The 21006-nt window shown below is 35.4% G+C and overlaps 1 protein-coding gene across 1 annotated transcript in view; it reads left to right on the top strand.

The window, feature by feature from the left end:
• Window positions 1–21006, top strand: part of GABRG1 (gamma-aminobutyric acid type A receptor subunit gamma1) — a 52756-nt gene that overhangs the window by 9798 nt on the left and 21952 nt on the right. Inside the window, exons 2-3 of the mRNA XM_072334264.1 lie at window positions 8361–8509; window positions 17199–17266. Of these exons, the coding sequence (XP_072190365.1) occupies window positions 8361–8509; window positions 17199–17266 (217 nt within the window). The remainder of the gene's footprint in view (window positions 1–8360; window positions 8510–17198; window positions 17267–21006) is intronic.

Here is a 21006-nt window from a genome sequence, read left to right as displayed (position 1 = left end):
TTCACATTTTTATAAGTGTTATTTGCAGTCAGATTGTGCCTTTATTAAGTGATCTTAATTAAGCCTGGTTGACTATTTCTTAGTTTTTGTTGCATTAGTATCACAGGTAATTTGAAGATCATTTTATAAGAAATGTGATAATGCTTTTAAATGACGATCTTGCTGTGACTAAAATTAATTGTAGTAAACTTATTGAGTGTGGGAGAAAAGTTTCATGTCTTTCAGAGATGTAATTCAAACCTATAATGACTTGGAGGAGCTCGATCACCCGATACTTCTGCATTAAGATGCACAAGTCTGATAGTCTCCACTCTCAGATTTGGGAGCAACATTTCTCCTTACCGGGAACGAGTGAATGAGACACTATCTTTTACTATGTTAGAACTGTGATTTTAATTTATTTATTTATTTATTTTTAACAAAACTTTACCTATTTGATACTTCTTATCCTAAAAATGGTTTGGTTCTTTCTCTATGATAGGAATCTTAGAATTTTTTAAAACCTTTTCACCCTTTTCTCTGATTATTCTTCTTTTTTCTGACTTAAGGTCCAAATTCATTTATTCAGTAAAAACATGGATAGAAGTGAGGAAAGAGGAATCAGGACAAAAAATTATGAATAGTCTGAGAACTATGAGATTAGGGAAGGAAAAGAGCATAGGAGAGTTAGTATGTATAGAAGAAGAATCAACCCAACGGTATATACATTGAAAAATATATATGTGTAGGGAATAAATAATATGGTTACTTCAGGGGGATAAAGAAAGCTATTTTGATGCACAAAAGAAGATGCCAGACTCTGGTAAAGCAAAGCAAAAAGGGGCAGAGGAGAGAATAAATTGATAAAAGCACCTGAGATGAAAGAAAAGAGATATTTTCATCAGTGTTGAACTAGTTTAGGAAGAATAAAGATGAAGGAATATGTCAACTCTGTCCCACAGCACTGGAAAGAGCTGGTAATACTCTGAAACATGTTTTAAATAGCTGCATTTCTTTGTTTGCAGCTATGGTATTTTTCTGGAAATTTTCTGTGAAGAATAAAGCATACCAGTAAAGAAGAAGATAAATAAATACATAATAGAGTTTACTTCCACGGAAATTTCCTAAAACAGATAAGTGTGAAGTTGGTCATCGATTTTTGAAAATAAATCTTGAGAGTTCCCATGTCTTGTTTTTCAGAAATGCTTCAGGTCTTTTTCATGTGTGGGATTTGGCTGGGTCCTCTGACTCTGAATTCACATTGATGGTGCAATAAAATACACATCCTCAGTGCAACCATATCATGCTTGCTGTTGTGGAGCAAGATTATGTCTGGTTAGATGTCTGACATGCTTGAAACCTTCTTTGGAAAATTTACCTGTCTGGACTGACTTCTTATAAAATATTGTATGGTTAAATGCTTTCTTTTGACAAACTTCTGAAACGGTGTTTTTACTAGCGATGTTTTCCCATGTTTACAGTTTCAGGAATATTACTTTCCAAGAAAAAGCTGGAATTGAATAAAAGTTTTTAACTGAATACTCAAAACATAAAGCTTAAATTATAAAGTTGTGAAGATCGTAAAAGTAGTATGCCGGAAAAGACAACAAGTGAATAACAGCTGTTTTGACGCATGTTTTATGATTAATTAGCTGCTTCTTGTGTGTAGCATGACAAAAGCATACGGGCTTCTGGGATCTCAGGTATAAAAAGAAGAAGAGTATAGTTATTGATTGTGGAGTGTCTCAATTTTTTAAACTTTCTCTTGTGGATCTTATTCTTGTGAAGGTGGCTAAGACGTGATCTTCCCATTTCTGCTGTGCTCTGTCATTATACAAGCTTTTGAAAGCTGGGCATGCAGCATGTGCCAGGAGCAGACCCATCTGCGGTGCTTTCACTCTCAAGTCCCACTTGGTATACCTAGTGAGAGCCTTTTGTTACTTGGCTGTGGAAGGTGAAGTGCAGATTCCCTCCTCTTAGTCTCTCCTTTCCTTTGTAAAGACTTTACTTGTATCTTTAGTTGCTGAACCAGTTCACTCTTTGGGCAGACAAGCAGAACTGGTCTTCTAGAAATTCAAATATTCCAAGATCTAGTCATTAAAAGGAGGTTTCACTTTTGTCTTTGATATCTGTTCTTTTACCCTATCTCGAGAGGTCAGATGTGTGAGATGCCCTATGCAAGTCAAAGGGTTCCTTAACTTAATAGCAGCAGAGAAAGTTAGTAGTGCTTCTGGAGTAAAATAGGATTGTGCTGATTTTATTCAGATGAGAGACCTGATTGTGGATTTTCTTATTATTATTTTTTTAATTATTATTGTTATTACTTTTTTTTTTTTTTTTGCACCTGAGTGAGTATGCCTGGTATATGTTATAGTCACTGACCATGTACTGATAAAATTCACAAACTGCTTGCTTTTTGTCTGCTGTTGGAGAAGTTCTTCAGAGCTAACACAACTATTCTTGTGTGTTTCTTTGTGTGGCAAAATGTAATTTGTAAGGCTGTCGGGGAATAAGGACAACTGGGGGATGGGCCTGAGTAAAGAACTGCTAAAGTAGCAACAGCCAAAGCAGCTGAAGCAGAACTATGAAACAGGGATATGAAGAAGCACTTTGCCAGATACCCTGTGATGACATGATTTATGCAAGGGAGGACACTGGAAGTGGGAAGGGTCTTGTGTGTGTGGGGTTGTGTAGAGAGTGTATGGGACACACATGCATGGAAGCCATGCTGGTATACAAGCCATGTGACCCAGCAGTTAAAGTGAGAGGAGACTCCATGGCATCCATGACTGTGTCTCTCTCTGCACAGGGTCTATTCTGGAAAGGATCTGGCCCCGGGGTCAGTTGTCGGTAACGACAGTAAGGCAGAATGAAAAATGACATGCTTCTTTCAGCCCTTTCAGTGTAGAATTTGTCTGAACCACTGAATATGCACATACATATGTAAAATAAATATATACCTATATATATGTGTATGTATATATATATGTGTGTATATATATGTATATATGTGTATGCACTTATATTTACTTTAAGTACTCACCAGATAGAGTATTCTATGTAAAGAGGGAATACTTTACCTCCAACTACGCAAAGCTACTGTGCATTACTTTTTTACTTTTTAAACCTCATGGCCTCTGGGAGCCTGATATTGCTTGTGCACAAGCATGAAAAGTCAATTGAGATAACTAAAGTTTTCTGGCCAGTCTCTAGAGCTTCTTCTGAAGTCTATGGGTTCCACATAGATAACTCTACTGGGAGAACTGGGGACCCTTGTATGTGTTGTATAAGGACAGGAGAGAGGAAAACAAAATTTGAATACACCATTTTTGGTATACGCATATTTCTATGTGTAATGATTTGATATGCATGATGCAAATAGCGGTAGCAACCCTGACTATATCCAAGCGTTTTGTGGTTTTTTTTTCCATTCATTACATAACCTGACAGATGTTAATCTCAACTTAAAGCTCATGTGATTGGTTTTCCTCATATTTAAAGTAGAACAAAGACCTATGATATTAAAGTCTGATGATCATCTGTCTGATGTTGAAAAGGCTTATTCAGTCATTAGTTGCTTGTACTGAGGGATTTATTAGTCATGGTAATGTCTCAAATTAGTTGAAGGACAGAGAGCATAATTAGGGCACTTTGTGCCTAATTACTGTTCACTGTATACATGTAGTTTAGTTACTCCTGCGTTTATGGGGCTAGCTGAAGTGCTAACAACAAGCATGTTAAGAATCAGTCTTTCATACTTACAGAATTATTAAAATTAGGATTAACATAGTTAATAATAGATGTAAAATAGTGTTGTGCCCTGAAGAAGAAGAGTTTCAGTGTACTGATGTCATATTTTTGCCCTGACTTTTCCTTTCTGCAAAAGATTTACTAAGTGAACTCTGCTGAATAAATTACAGTTTACAGTAAATGGGGAGAGAATAAAATGTGAAAGTCTGTGTATAGTGAAATAAATTTTACAAGAGCTTGGAAAAGAAAAGAATTCCTCTTTAATTAAGTTTGCCTTTCCACACAGAGTTCTGAGAGACAGAGGAAGGTGCTACTCTTAAGTATGGTATAGAGTTGATTAGCATCGATCTTATTTCAACTTAAAGGAACAAAAAGGTGCCAGAGTTAACTGTTGCTGCTACGTATAACATTTTGTTTTCTGGTTCAGACTGGGTTTTGTTTATTTATTTATTTATTTATTTATTAAATCTTCTGTCTTTCATCCCATTCCAAACTCAGTAAAAAAGCTGAACTTTGAAAAGTGGAGTGAGAAGCACAGAGAATTAGTTGAAAGGTAAGCAGTTTTGGACCAACTTGCACTCTGAAGTGAATATTTATTTAAACAATATGCTCTAGCTACCTTAGTTTGTTTCTGGCAACCTTAGTTTGATTCTGGCAACAGCTTCTCAGCAAATCCTGATGACTTCTTAATTCTGAAGGATTTTCTACCTTTGAAATGCATTTGGGCAGTGAATGTAGCTTGACAAAAGTAATTCTGATTCTAAGAAATGAAAATGTACCCACTGTCTGGCATACTGCATTCATGTGTCAGTGTGCTTTGTTTGGGTGCTAGCTGCTTTATAAAACTTCCCAAAAACACTCTGAATGGAGAACTCAGGTTGACAGGTGGTGCATGCTCCACTTCACTGGAAGGCATACAGAAGACATTCTCTATATTCTGGTCAGTTCCTTTTTTCAGCCAGACTCATTTCTGTCTTATCTCTCTTATGTGACTGCACATCAGTGGCTATGGCTTTTGAATCAGAAATGCAGAACTGGCTGCTAGCAGCATTACAGGGAAATTATAGCCTTTATTACTTTCTTGATTTCAGTCACATTTTAAAGTAGAGTTTAAGAAAAATGGTATTCTGGTAGCAACGTGTCATCTCTGAAAAGGCTACTACGATAGGAGTAGAGCAAGTGAGACTAGCTTATTTTATGGTGTAAGCCTACTTCCTCCATATTTGGTTATATTAATTTCAGATTTGCAATACTTTCTTTACTGGTTTAGCTAATGGATTAGTGAGATGCAAGGTAGCGTACTGGTATGGAATTAAAAAAAAAACTGCTTATGGTTGAAGTCTCTCTTTGAATAGATATTTTTAGTAATGACTGGAAAAAGCAGTTGGATATTGGGATGGAATTCTTCCCTCCTCACTGATATTGCATTATTAGTAACTTTCAGTAAGCTATCAGTGTCCTCGTCTTTATACCAATTTGTAGTTCAGAGATTTAAAATTGGAGGATTTGAGGTTTCTTGTTAGATAAAATAGGAAATGAAAACCTGAAATGTACTTACATTTTTATTTTGTTTTTCTTGATTTGGAATCACAGAACATCCTGAGTTGGGACACATAAGAATCATCAGGTCCAACTCCTGATCACCTAAAAATCAAGCCTTATGTCTGAGAGCGGTGTCCAAACATCCCTTGAACTCCAGCACCTTAGGGCTATGGTCACTGCCCTGGGAGCTTGTTCCATGCCCACCACAGTCTGGTGAAGGACCTCCACTAACACCCAGTCTGATTCTCCCGTGACACAGCTCCATGCTGTTCCCATGGGTCCTGTTGCTGTCATCAGAGAGCAGAAATCAGCACTGCCCCTTTGCTTCCTGTGATGAGCTGTAGGCTGATGGGAGGCCTCCCGTCAGCTCCTCTGGTCTGGGCTGAACAAACCCAGGGACCTCAGCCACACTTCATACCTCTTGCCCTTCAGACTCTTCAGAATCTTTGTTTATTTTCATTGAATGGTCTCTAACATCTTGATGTTGTAATTATATTGTAGTGCCCAAACCTGCACTCAGTTCTCCAAATAAGGCCACACAGCACAGGGCATAGCAGGACAATCCGAACACTCATCTAACTGGTAGTGCTGGACCTGAGGCACCTCATGGTACAGTTGGCCCCTCTGGCTGCCAGGGCACACTTCCAACTCAAATACAACTTTCCATCAGCCAGAACACCCAGATCCTATTCCGCAAGGCCACTCTCCAGACTCTTATAGTAGGCATGGGCCTTTGGCATGATGTCTTGTATATTTCATTTGGACAGTATCCAGGCTGTTTTTAATAATGATGCAAAAAGAAAATGAAAGAGGGACAAAACTGCATGCTTGTCATTCTGCATCACTCTGTACAGAGCTCTCAGATCTTTGGCAGTTTCTCTGTACTTTCTGCTGTTTAAAGGCTGCAGAACAAAAAGTGAGGGGAAAAAAAAAAAAAAAAAAGATCAGTTTTGTGGTGAATATTTCCTTTCTTAGAGAGGTGATTATGAGTTAAGTTTTACTCCTCATCATCTGAATACCTCAGGGGAGCAGGGATTGCCTCTGCACTCTTAGCAACCTTAAGCAAATTTACATAGCAATTAGATGATAGCATATGATACAACCGGGCCAAAAATAAGAGAAAGAAAGCAGTGTGGCAATGAAACATGAAAAAGATGGCAATAGGTAGCTCTGTGTGATACAGAGTACACACTTACAAACTTTGCTTTCTACATTTTAGTGCTCACATTCACAGAATCCTGCTAATAGGAGATGTTAAATATTTAATATCTGACATTTCTATAACGACTATGTTGTGCAGTAAAGATATTCAGTATTATACAACACATTTCGATTTAAAAGTATGAAAACACTTTTTGGACTGTTAAAGGGAAGTTGATGGTGAACCTTTTATTTTGACTGCACGTCACTTTCAGATGTAGTAGACTCTTTTGACTTGTTTGCAGCAAGCTAGTTATAAAAGAGCTGATATATAAGCAGTGTCTTTTGTTTGCCCTCTGGAAACTCACTAAGTTGTGGCAAGCTCCCAGTTGCATTTCTAAAATCATCCAGGCATGCTGAAAAGACAGAGCAGTTTTCACAGTGGTGATAATCTTAAGTTTCAGTGAAACTTGGTAGTGTTATCTGAGAAATGGTGCAAAGAATTATAAATACAAACTGTTTTGGTGCATTCCCACAAAGGGCTACAGTAATAGCCAGACATGCCTGTTCCATTTCTGTCCTTTCCTGACTTTTTCTGTCCTTTGCTCTTGTAAATATAGTGTTGTCTCTCCATAGAACACCCTGTGGTCTTCACTTCTGTGGAAGGTTCACTGAGAAGTTACCCTTAGTCTTGAAGGCAGTGTATGACTGTAATTAAAAACTCTTGAAAATCCCTCCCTAATAATTTATCAGTAATATTTTTAGATTCAGTGTACAATACAAATTGGTACAAGAACAGTACTTATATTTCTTTTCCTTACTGGAATAGCTAAGCTTATGCTAACATTGGAACTGATTTATATGAATTGCATACCCTCAGTAATAATTGGTAGTGTCCATTTGTGAAGATACGTTGTATGACTGTCAGAGTTACTGCTATCAGTCTGATGCACTTTGCTTGACTTGAAGCCCATAGCAGTTCCCTGAAATAAGCTGGATGAGTAATATAGATTGCAAACTTTAGCACTGAAGGAATATTTAAGTCCACACTCATTTAATTCAAATGGAAAGAAAACTACTTCCAGGCATTCTTTGACCTTTTGGTGATATCTGAGTGAATCTGCAGACATAATTAAGGTATTGCCATTTTCCTAATGACTTAGTGATAAAATATATATTGCTGCTTATCTAATTAAAAGATAGACAATAAATGAACATGAGTGTTTTTCTTGTGCAATTGTGTCATCTTGATAAAAGAGATAGCAAAAAAATAAGTTTAAGTTAAAGGAATGATACAAGATTTCGACTATACCATATCTACATGTGAGTACATTATTGACACGTGACTTCAGATGTTTAGTCATAGCATATGGATGCAGTGTTTGTTTGCTTTCTTAATGTTTGGAAGGAGCTGAGTGAGGATATATGAGGTTTAATTATTTACATAATAGCTAGAGCAGGAGGCTATGAAGAAAAAAATACTATTAATGTTATTAACATCTATTATGATGAATAAGCGTCCCTTGGAAATATTAGTGCCATGACCTGAAAATGGTGTATGTATTGGGGAAAGCTTGGAAATTCCTTTTTGCATTTTAAGGCAGGAAAAGGCTAAGAGTATGGGGATACTTTTATGTGTTTGACTTATGGCTTGAGTTTCTCTGTATGCATGATATGTCAGCCCTTCTCCTGATTAATTTATTAGTTTACACTTTCTACAGTCATAAAACAAAATGTTGGTGTTTGACATAAATGCTTGCCTCTTTCTGGTGCACCAGAACGCACTGTAAGTGTTTGATATTTCCTAGTTTCTTCTTCATCTCTTCATTATTTCGATTCACTGGTTTTTGTTTTTTTTTTTTTTTGTTTGTTTGTTTTGTTTTTTCTAAGCTTGTATTTATTTATTTATTTATTTATTTATTTTTCTTTCCTGATTCAATCACTATTAGAGCTGATAAAGCAGATGATGAAGATGACGAAGACCTAACTGTGAATAAAACATGGGTCCTTGCACCAAAGATTCATGGTGGGGATGTGACTCATATACTGGACTCCTTACTTCAAGGATATGACAATAAACTTCGGCCAGATATTGGGGGTAAGCACTTGAAATAATTCACTAGATGTGAAGCAAAGTTAATTTATGCTTTGTCAACGATGACAAATGATTTCTTTTTTTAAATTAAAATAGTAGTCTAAATATTACACCAATAAAATGCAATGTTTTGCTAAAAATGTTAAAAATAATTATTGATGCATAAGCAAAATTTTTGTGTTACATTCACTATCATTTACTTATGTATTTTTTGAGAGGACAACAAGCAAGATATATAATAAATCATTAAAAGATAATTATATATTGTCTTGTTACTCTAAGATCTTCTGACAAATCTATGTGTATACATGAATTATAATTTTGGGGAAAAAAAGATCCTGCAGGATTTTAAAGTATTATTTCTAGATATTTTCTCTCTCTTTTTAGAAAATGCACTGTGTGTATTTTATTGAAATATAACTCAATTCAGTGCTCATTTTTCCTTAGTTCAAATTTTGAAAAACTTTGCAAGAATTTACAAAGTCAATTTAGAGCAATATCTTTTCTGGAGAATTGTAGGAAGGAAGACTGCATTACTGTAGTTTAAACTTTGCAGCTAGTAGGAAGTGAATTTTGTCTTTCACAAATCAAAACGACAATTTAAATGTAACAGTTAAGTGTTAATATTTGAAAGCATTCATGTTGAAATCCTGGAGTACATGAAAACGTCACCAGCTGTCGTCTACCATATGTTCGCTGGATCAAACTAGGAAAAATGTTTTTCTTGAGTTTGTTTTCTGAACTACGAAGAGAGGTGGAGGATGAAATTATTTGCTTAATGCCTGGTGTTCCCTATGAAAGGAATGCAATGTAAGTCTATAAGGTGCATATATAATAAACAGTAATGCAATCCAGACTTGTTTCATTTAGGTAGGAGAAAAGAGAGATGCAATCTCAGACTAAGTATTTTCTCTTGAAAGCTTCTGTAAAATTCTTTCCCTCCCTAAATTTCTTAGTTCTATTTTATTGTTGACTGTTACCCTGAAGATATTTTATGGAAGTTTTTCTTTTCCTGTCACTGTATGGAATCTAATGAAGTTTGCCATAGAATGGTTTGTGTTGGAGGGGACCTTTATGTTCACCTAGTTCTAAACTCCCTGATATAAACAGGGACACTTCCCTCTAGACTCAGTTGCTCAGAGTCCCATCCAGCCAGGCCTTGAATGCTTCCAGGGAAGGAGCATCCACAGTCTCCCTGGGCAACATTTTACAGTGTCTCATTATCCTCCCAGTAAATAATTTCTTCCTAATATTCTAGTCTAATTCTACCCTCTTTGAGTTTAAAGCCATTACTCCTTGCCCTGTTACTATCAGCCCTTACAAAAAGTCCTTCCCTTGTCTTTTCCTTCACCTTCATTTAAGTGAATTACTGTGAACATACAACAAAAAACATCTTCCAGCAAATTTTTTCTTAATTTCTCAACTCATAAAAGTTATGTAGTATCATTTTCTTTCCCCTCCCGGGTTGATTAATGCAGTGGAGAACAAAAGAATTGTGAGGGAATAAACTTTCTTCACTAGGATTTCTTCTAATTCTTAGCTGGTGTGTGGGGATGAAAGTAAAGAGGATACTTTTGCTCTTCTCTCCCTCTAAAATTCTGAAATAGAAAAAGAGGTAATAAAGGAAGAGGAGTTCATTCTTGGATGTCAAATGGATTTTGAGGGACACCAAACATTTTTTATGTAATCCTTACAACAAAGATTAATTGTGCACTGAGTCCTGGTCAAGCAAAAACTTTTTAGAGTCTTTTTTGAGTACTTCAATGTACAGTATTCTGGATTTCAATTATTGGTAGAATTACTATTTCTGAAAGAAAGCACTTTCTAGCTTCTAGCTGGTCTAACATCAATGCTCACTTACTTTTTCTTCTTTACTTTCCCAAGAGTACATTTTTGACCTTTGCTATTTGGGACCTGACTCTGTCCAAATACTGAAAGGCTCGTGAAAAGCTAGAGTGATAAGAACAGTAGATAACTGGAATATGTTCACTTTGCTGCTGGGAGAGCAAATGTGAAGTCTGGATCTCTTTTGTTTAGAGAAAAAGTTGCAGTTTTGGCAAAAGTGAGATGAAATACCAGCTTTAAATACAGGTATTAAATTCTGTCCAGCTGTTTGAGATATTTAACAGCAGATATCTAACATAGAATAATAAAACTAGGCTGTGGCATGTTCATCTTATTCTGAGCCAATTATGTGGATAAAATTTAGTGTCAGATTACATATCTTTGGAGTATGCCAGTTATTCTACAACAAGGTTATTGACTGGACTTATAATTATCTTTCAAGGTAATAATTTCCCATGCAAAGTTATTACTGAGTTACAAAGCTCAGTCAAAATAGCAAGACTTTTGTATATTTTGAGCTTAGGCTTTTGGGGTTTGAATAACAGAGTCAAATTTAATTTTCCTCTTCACATTGACACAGCATCTCAGAGCAGAAAAAGGGGTTTCATTGTTGAATAGGCAGAGTGACGTGACAAAGGAGAGCCAAAAGAAAATTAAAAAATCTACTGCAATACTGAAATTTAATTTCAGAAAATCACATTGTGTCATTTTCTGTGTGTCTCATACTAATATCTGTGAGTTGTATTGATTTGTTAATTGCTACTCTTTGCTATGTTTATAAAACTTAGTAGGCTTTAACTCGTTATATGTAACATATTTTTAGATGTATGGAGCACAAATATACTATTATTAAAGTAGATTCAGCACAGTATGAAATAGTGGCAGTTGCCACCTGGACTTTCTGATCTGTAGTACAAATCCTTTAATTACTGATGCAGCCTTGGTGTGTCGATATATTAACAAAACAATATTATACTTACTGTAAGGTAAGAATATATATATATATAATTTATAACGACATCTTCATTCCTAGTTGTAATTGGCATTTTTTAAACTCTCTTTTTTAAAGGAAAGAACTGTCTGCACACTATTCCATCCCTCACAACTTAGGGATACTGGCATATCAATGTTAGTCTATCAATTTATATTTTTTCCAGCTATGTCTCATGTCAGGTGTCATGTATTGCATTAGTGAAATGCAACTGATAGTCTGAAAGTTCATTTAGAAATAGGAATAATCACATTAGTTCTCTAATGTAGTATTTTCAATCACAAACTTGAGGAAAGACATTATTGATACAATCTTTAAGAATGATGAGGATGATAGTTCACAAACATAGGAGAAAAGCCTACTTAGAGAAATTTGAATAGTTGTAATTGTTCTGTTAGCAAGGAATGAACAAATAATTGCATCTCAATTCACTGATGTGAAAAGTTATGTACTCAGAGGTATAAAAGCTGCAAGAACAGAAAGTGAACTTTCTAGAGACTGATAGATGTGCTAACTCTGAAATGATATTAGGGGATATTTTCTTGAACTGTTGCTTTTAGAATAGCATAAACAAAATAGTGAAGTATGTAGGAAAATAATAAACTCATATAAGCACAAAAATAGCAGGTAAAAATAGAGATGTACTCTCATGAAGAATATTTTACATGAATTGAAGGAAACTGAAATACAAGAGTAATGTTTATAAGAGTAAATGCAGTGAATTTTAAAGTATTTGAAGTGTGCCCTGCAAAGAAAATGATGGGAAAAAAGGTGGTGGGGTAGGAACCTTTGCTTCATTTTAAATAAAAAAAGATATAAAAATAAAAATGAAGAACAGAAAAAATTCTTTAGAGAAAGAGTTGGAAGCCTGCTGTAGACATCTGAAGTTGAATTTTCATACAGATAGTTGCATATATAATATTCTTAGGTAAATTATTGTGAGAATTACATTGTTATATTAAATACTATTGAAGTAGTATTCAAGCACTGAAGACTGCTTTGCTGAATAGATGCTTTATCATTGATTACTTTAGGCAATTATTGAGGAGTTAAAGAAAGCTTGCTCAGAAAAAACCCCCACAAACAAACAAAAATCCAAACAACTTAGATGAAATTAACTACTTTTGTTTAAATTGAAGAATTGTGATAAATAAAGATAGGTGTTAGACTTTCAGTCTAAGATGCACATTTTTGATAAGTTAACGGAGCAAATTAGCAAATTTAGATGGACTAACTTCCTATTGGGTAATGTTGAGGACTAGATTAATGAAAATGGAGGAATATTCAGCAATAGAAAGGGCAATATTCTGTGCTTTTAAAATCAAGTCTATATTTTTTGTCGGGATATAGAAAGGTCTCCCACATAGCAAGCAGAGAGATTTCAAGTATCAGAATCTGAAAATTGGACCTAGTTAAATGCAGGTTAATAAAAGAGGCATTTTCAACAGCAAGAACAATCACTAAAATAATTTTGTCAGTGATTGAGGTGGATGTGTATCAGTGTAATTTTTCTAATCCATAGTTAACCTTTTCAGAATGCAGATTTTGAACCCAAACTGGTGTTCAGAATATGCCTGGGGATTTCAGCATCATTCTTTGCTAGGGAAGCAGTGGTCGTGTCTTCCAAGAAACACTGCTTTCCATGTATTGCTTCCTGTGGGGAGATTCATTCTCCCTCTTAAACTTCAGGAATAAGAGTCACATCTTTCCAGAGATCAATCCTGTTCTTAGCTATGTGCTTGTGTTAAATGATGCTCTAAACCAGTCAAATACCAGTTATACTTCTTTAAAAAGTTTATCAATACAAGCTGGAGCACAAAAGGATTGAGCACAGCCCTGCCAATAAGGACCTGGAGTGGATGGCAAGCTGGATGGGAACCAGTGATTTGCCCTCAGCCTGGAAGACAACTGTATCCTGGGCTGAATCAAAAAAATCAAATAAAGGTCATTAGGACGAGGGAGGTGATCCTGCCCCCTCAGCTCTGCATCAATGAGACCTCAGCTGGAGTCATATTTGTGTCCAGATATAGAGTCCCCAGTAAAGGACAGACATGGACCTATTGGATTGTGTCTGAAGGAGGGCCACAGAAATGATCCAAGGGATAGAAGGCCTCCCCTGTGTGGACAGACTTGGAGAGTTAGGACTGTTCAGCTTGGAGAAGAGAAGATTTTGGGGAGACCAGTAATAGTATCTATCTATTTCAGTATCTAGAAGGAGACTATAAGAAAGGAATAGACTCTTTAGTGGAGTCTGTGGTGATAGGACACGGGGAAATGATTTCAAACTAGAAGAGGGAAGATTTAGATTGGAAGGAATATAAGGAAGAAGCTTTTTACAGTAAAGGTAGTGAAGCATTGGATCAAGTTGTCCAGAGAGGTGGTGGATGCTGTGTTTCTAGAGACATTCTAGGTCAGGCTGGACTGGGCTCTAAGCAGTCTGACCTCGCTGTAGGTGTCCCTGTTCCTTGTAGGGGTATTGGACTAGATGACTTTTAAAGGTTCCTTTCAACTCAAATGATTCTATGATTCTAGCGAAGAAAATGCAGCAAAGCAGGAAATCAGAAATGTGAGTGTATTTCTTCATATCAGGCATAGTGTATGAGTTCCTTGCACACATCAGCTACTTTGGGAGCTGATGAACTCTCTCTTGGGGGCAACTGCTTGGTGTTCTTCACTCAAACTATTTAATATGCAGGTTAAACTACAGTTCTCTTACCTTCTTGCTTTACTCTTGCCTTTTTCAGTGCAAATATTTAAAGTGGACTATCATTTTCTTCTCTTACTTAGAAATTTATAAGATCTACTGTACTGTTTTGCACTCAAGGTTTGTTAAACACCCTTTCTACTCACAGTTTTTTCAAGGCCATTACTACATTTCCTAAATAAAAGAAGGAAAAGTACCTTTCCAAACCATCTATCGCTGTTAGCTCTTTGTAGAAAGAAAATGAACCACAGTAATTATATGGAGGTCATCATTTCCATGGGCTCGTATCACTTCTAGTTCACAAACACGAGTAAAATGAATTCTTTCTTCTAATTCACGGAAGCACTGGGATCGCTTCTGCACAGAAGAACTAAGGAAACAAAACAACCCCTTCCAATCTTACTGCACTGGGTCTGTAGCTCTGTATCATTTGGGTCAATTAAAACAATTTCAACAGGTGGATTTTCAGACCCTTCACTAGCTCTTAATAGCTCTAATAATCTTACTCAGAGAAGTATAGAAAAGGCAAATTGAACTCTGTGGAACATTACAGAAGAGCCCTTGTGGTAGATCAAGTACTGCTTGCTGCACACTGGAATTTCATAAAATTGACACAGCCCATATTAAAAACTATCTCACTGACAGATCTCAAAATTTAGTTGTTAATAATGAAATATCAATGTTAGGTTGTCTATTGTTGGGTCTCACAAGGGTGACTTGATCAAGAATAATGATATCTTGAATGATTTTATCAATGAATTTTTGTAGCAAATTTGGCAGATGGAGCAAAGACTGTTGGCAAGAGAGAAGTTGCATCTGCAGAGTAATCCCCTCCTTCAGTAAAATCAGAGATGCAGACAAAGGCTAATTGTAGGAAAAAGAAAAAAAAAAGGAAGATAACAGTGTGGAAAGAAAGCATATGGGTTATATTTCAAAGTGAGAGGTTCTTCACATAAAAGTAGTGATTTAGGAGAAAATGTAATTACTTATATATTTTTCAATAACTATAGTGAATTCCTAGGTATGTGTCTCCCAGAGGACTGTTCTGAGATAAGACTTTTTTGAAAAGAGACATTTTAAGTAGAAAACTAGAAGTGTTCACGAGTCACTGATAGTACTGTTTAAAAAGAATGCCAGATCTGATGTCCAAATTCCAAGATGAGTCTGGAAAAAATAGTGAAATTTTAGATGTTAAAGCTGAACAGATAAACCATGGGTTGCATTTTCAGTGTGTGATAAGAACTCTTCATCATATCCTAGTCTGAGAGGTGACCTTATTCACTCTGTGCAGGTAATTGTGTCTAAGGAACAGGTTTACTATGTGGCTAAGTAGTGATGAAAGTTAATCAAAGAATTGAACCTCTAAATAAAACACATTTTCCTAGCTTTAAGAAGAACTAGATATTTCCTACAAATGTGAGGGAGAAATGCTGGATTCAGCATTGCTTGAGCAGTGAGGAAAGATCCTTGTGTTCAAGTCTTGCAGTGACTAAACTGAAGAGTTTATCTGTTGTATAGAAAAATAAATTTGCAAAATCAAGGGCAGTGGATATGTATTTGTGAGATGTGGCATGCATAAACTATATGTTACATCATACACATGCATACAAACACATACATATACTCTCCCCATTCCTGCCTCTTTAAATTTAAGCCATTTAAAGCTCAGGGAGTAATTATTTTTTTTTTCCTCAGGAAACAAATTGATTTCCCATTTTAACTCTCAGTAGAGCACACTGGAGACAGGAGAGTGATCAGGTGACTGGGCACTCTGTGGTTGTACAGAAAACCCTTTGTGCAGCCTGACTGACATGTCTCAGTCACAAGCTCAGGGAACTGGTAATCGGATTTGGGATCAGGGAGAATTTCCTGTCAGGTGAGACTGGCAGGGAAATGTATCTGTGGATAATTAGGAAATGTATCTTGCCTGTTATCAAAGCTGGCAGGGTTGTTAATGGTACCCTATTTCTTTCTGTGTGTCTGAGTTCTAGGTCTTTGAGGTTTGAAAAATCCTGTGTTACTTAAGATTTTACATCTCTTGTAGAAGGCTTAGAAGATCTCTAATGGTATGCAATGTGAAGAAATCATATCTGGTGATGGAGAATCCCTCTTCTGTGAAATCAAAGTATATTTTTCTTGTACTTTCCCTCTTTCTGTCTACAAATGAACAGAGGGACTTCATTTTAACATGCTAGATCATGGGAGAAAGACCAGAAGAACTTCAGAATGAACCCTCTTGTGCTCATTCATTGCCATTCTGTCTATTGTACAAGCTGGGAAAAAAAGTGCTTAGTAAATTGGTGTTGTTTAAATGCAGAACTCTCCTGTACCACATCCTGACCTTTTCCATTTGTCTTTTTTTCCCCTATAAATCAGCATAACAACAAAATTATCAGTGACGCATACATCAGATGTCACTTTCATGGAAATTTGCTGAGACTTTGTGTCTTTCAGTTAATACATTTAAAAAAAAAAAAAAAGTATTTCTAAAGCAATTAACTTTGTCAGCACAGAAACAGTAATTTTTGGAATTTCTTGGTCTTTCAGTTTGGTGCGTAGAGAATATATTGATGAAAGTGATGAAAGTATATTGGCAACTCTTAGGTGCAATGTAATTGTGTGAAGAAATATGTTGTTAAAAGTTGTTTTATTTAGAAATATGAAATATGTTGTTTTATTTTTTTTAGGTATCTTCAGTAGGAAATGCTGCATATTGATTTCTCTTGCAGCTGGTAAACATGTCTGCTTCTAGACCTTCTGGTTTACTGTACAAAAGTTCTTTTTCTGAATGTTTTTTTCTACTTGTGTTAGTTTTTTTTTAATGATGGAAGAATCTTTTTGTTCTCACTGCTGCCTTTACCTTTGACAGTTTTTGTATCTATCTTATACCTATTCACAAAGTATAGGTGAAATGTAAGTTGCCTTAAGCTACAAAAAATTCATCTTGACAATTTTAACTTAATTCATATGGGATAAGGAAGTCAAGTCATATGAGTCTTCACAGAATGCACAAAATAAAGTTGTAATTATTCTGAATCTAATAAAACATCAGATTGATAATTATTTTAATAAAATACATTATCAATGTAGAGAATAAATTGAATAAATAATTATTATGGTTGCTGTTTATTGTTGTTTGTTTTGTTTTTTAGTGAGAACTACTGTAATTGAAACAGATGTCTATGTTAACAGCATTGGCCCAGTTGACCCAATCAATATGGTAAGTTCAGACTATTGACAAAAAACATTATCTGAGAGATGCTGTGGGCTAGTATTCTGAAGTAATTCTAATCTCAATCAAATGAGCTTCTTTGTTTCTGAATATGTATTCTTACACTGTTGGATATTGCAAAATCCAATTTAGCTAGTTGAAATTGTTTTAATTTTTTCAATAAACTTAGTTTTAAAAATGAGTATATATAGAAGACATTGCTCTGGGAGCTTGTTTTGGCCCATGTTAAGTATTTTTACTGTATTCATCTATACTTAGTTTACCTCTGGTTCAGTATGCGATATTTCCAGAGCTGCTCCTCAGGGATTTGGAAAAATAATGTTTGACCCAACATTTTTGAATAAAACTATTTTCAGTGCATTTATTTATTTAGTTCACTAGAAAAAAACAATTGGAATAAACTTAATTGTATTCCTTCCTTCAGACTCACTTAGTATTGTGGGTCATTGTCAATGTGTATGTGTAGCTGATTTCTTCAGAAATTAAAAAGCACAGTTTATCTAAATTCTGGGGGGAACCGCTGAGGTTAGATCTCATTGTTTGATACAAACTGTGAACAACACTAGTGTGGAAGTTGAGCCTGTGGCCTTTCCTGAAATCGCCTAGAATTTGTTTTCAATTCTGCCTGAGTTTGAGGTGTTGAGGCCTGGATGCATGACCTCTGCAGGACAGTGCATTGGCAGTAGCTCCTCTCAGTAGCTCAGAAGCAGAAGGACACTTGAATGGGTCTGTGCTCAGCTCCCTCCTGTCTTTTTCATTTTTACCTCCCTACAGAATTGCTCAGTTTTTCATTTGTGTGCAGAAGGGCCTTTTCTTCCAGTCTAGGTATGCTAGACTAGGCCAGTGCAGGGAACTTCTGAGCATTTGGCAAAATGATGTTATTTCCAGCTATTTTTCATCTTTCAGAGATGAGATACCAGACAAGAAAGACTAGTGGTATTTGGTAAAGGTGTTAAAAATGCAAGATGCTGATATGGACATTCATTCCAGTGTAACAATTTACCAAGTTTAGGGTTATCATCACCTGAAGCCATGGCAGGGAAGTCTCAAGTGGGGGTTTTATGTAGAGAACTCAGTTTTTCTTCTCTTCTTCTCCCTGTTGTGTCCCCTCTGATGGAACTTATAGTGTGAGCAAAACGTGTGGACAGATTGCTGCTTCTTAATAGAGACATAGCAAGTAGTAAAAGTTTCCTTTTTAAACTAGCAATTGCTTTCTCTAAGCTTGGACTCTAGGAACCTGGATTATATAAGCATGTAATATAACTTAAAAATCAAACTTTAAAAAAAGTAATTTTATATAAATATATATATATATATATATTTAGATTTATTAAAACTTCCAACAAAAACGTCATTAATGTAGGAAAAAGTGTTCTCAGCAAAAAATAATTACAGGTGTGACTTTGTAAGCTCTCTTTGTGCGAGCTGTTTCAATAAGGAACCACTTCCCCTGGAGTTAATATTGTTTGTGTTAGTTAACCAATACTCCAACATTTGCTTCAGTTTCCAGGGCTGTCCTTAGCCCTCATTTTATTACGTTATGTGAGAACACATATCTGTGACTCCCCTTTGGATTAATCATTTCCCATATATGTTAATTCACTCTGTCAAATGATAACCTTAAACTTTTCAGTTTAGAAGCGTAGAGAGGGTTGGTTTTTTTTTTTGTTTGTTTGTTTTGTTTTTTTTGGGGGGGGATGGTTTTTTTTTTTTTTTTTTTTTTTTTTGTTTGAACAATAAGGTTGTAGCGTGATATCAGGGGAATATGTTCCTATGGAAACTTAAAAAGGTACTTGTTATGAGAGAAAACTGACTTATTTTTCTCATACATTTTATTTTCCTCTTGCCATGTAATAGACTTTTTAACTTTCATAAAACAGAGATTTTTAGTATGTGTATGACATTAATTAGAATTTATTTTTAAAGGCTCTTGGAGTCTGACTTTTAGTATTTAACTTTACAAAGATCTACATAAAATTCTAGATGCTATAGACACCCCATGCATAAAAGATGTCTTCTTGCAGCATGTGGTCTCTCTAGGCATCTGCAGTCTGAGTAAATATTCTTAACAAGTGTCTAGATCAGTGAAGTATTTAGGCTTCTAACACTTATTAAGCCTAAAGAGTTTTGAATTTATTTTTTTTAAAGCTATCCTGTGCAATGCATCGTTCAGCAGTCATATAAACTACATCTAAGTGCATTTTTATGGCCAAAGTCTTGGTGCCTAAAAGCTGTGCAGTAGTCTGGTATTTTCTTAATGGAACTTAGACATATGATGAATATTTAGAGCCTGTTTTTCTCTATGTGGAAGCTCATTCTGTTGAACTCTTAATGCAAATGTACTCTTACTACTTTTCCTTTCAAGCTAAGACTAATGTTAAAATACAAAAAAAACCAAACAAATATCAAAAACAAACAAAGAACTCACAAGCAAGCAACAAAAGAAAAAAAATAACAAAAATAAAACAACAAAAACAAACTACTGTAGTGGTGCATTTGTACAGCTGGATATATGGCACTTGTATGTAAACAGTGTCCACACATGCTGCCTTTGGACCTCTTGATCTTTCTCTGCACTGTGTTCATCACCCAGTCCTTCTGTGTTTATCAGTGTTTTGTGCTTTGATACTCCAGTTTATTTACAGATGTCCTCTGCTGCTGCCTGTGGCAGAATCATGCCAGCACCTCAGCTTTCATGATATGGCAATTCTGATTGGAATTCCTTTCCAGTATGTACATTTTATAGAAATAGGTTCCATTTTCTTTCATGTGGTGGGAACAGTTCTTCAGAAATCAGAACAGAAGTATCAGCAAGGCTTTGATTATCACCCTTAGCTTTTTGTATGGCATCTTCTTTGGAGTGAACAAGAATGACACATTTTTTTTTCCCCCAACTCACTCCTTTTTTTCTTTTTTTTTTTTTTTCCTTCTTTTTCTTTTTTCTTTTTTCTTTTTTCTTTTTCTTTTTCTTTTTCTTTTTTCTTTTTTCTTTTTTCTTTTTCTTTTTCTTTTTCCTTTTCCTTTTCCTTTTCCTTTTCCTTTTCCTTTTCCTTTTCCTTTTCCTTTTCCTTTTCCTTTTCCTTTTTCTTTTTCTTTTTCTCTTTAATTAGAAAAGATAGATTTCAATAATTCTGGTGCTTGTCAACACTAACAATGGTCAGAGTTAATTGTCTATTAATCACATAAATGTTTGGAGACTGTTTTTTGTTTTTTGTTTTTTTTTTTTTTAATAGCAGCTGATTAAATATTCCTTTAGTAATCCTGAATATTGTTCTTCATTATGAAACATACTTAAGCATTAAAAAACACATCTATTAGTATGACTTATTTTGCCAGCTATAGGATCTTGAGTAATAATTCATAAATAAAATTTTATAAGTGCTCTCTGTTTTTCATGGTAAAAAAATAAGAGCTTAAGTTGATTAGTCTGGCTGTTGCTGGCAGTGAGCTTGCCTACTGCTGTTGCAAGGTAGCTCTAAGCTTATCCCACCTGGTTTCAGGGGAATCAGCCAAGTACAAGAAATATCCTGCTCATACTGGCTCAGTACAACAGTTCTGAAGTCAGTTGCAATTTCTGTGATCATTTTGAAGGGAATGACAAGGGATGAGGGAAAAGCCAGCCTTTGTATGACAGAGAAATATTGCAATATTTTTTCTGAGAGCAAACCAAAGAAGAGCAATCTTTTCAACCCTTGCTTTAGACAGCATTCAGTACTTGTAAACTGCAG

This window comes from Excalfactoria chinensis, chromosome 4 (genome assembly GCF_039878825.1).
Source record: "Excalfactoria chinensis isolate bCotChi1 chromosome 4, bCotChi1.hap2, whole genome shotgun sequence".
Taxonomy (NCBI): Eukaryota; Metazoa; Chordata; class Aves; order Galliformes; family Phasianidae; genus Excalfactoria; species Excalfactoria chinensis.
This window is presented reverse-complemented; position numbering and strand designations above follow the sequence as displayed.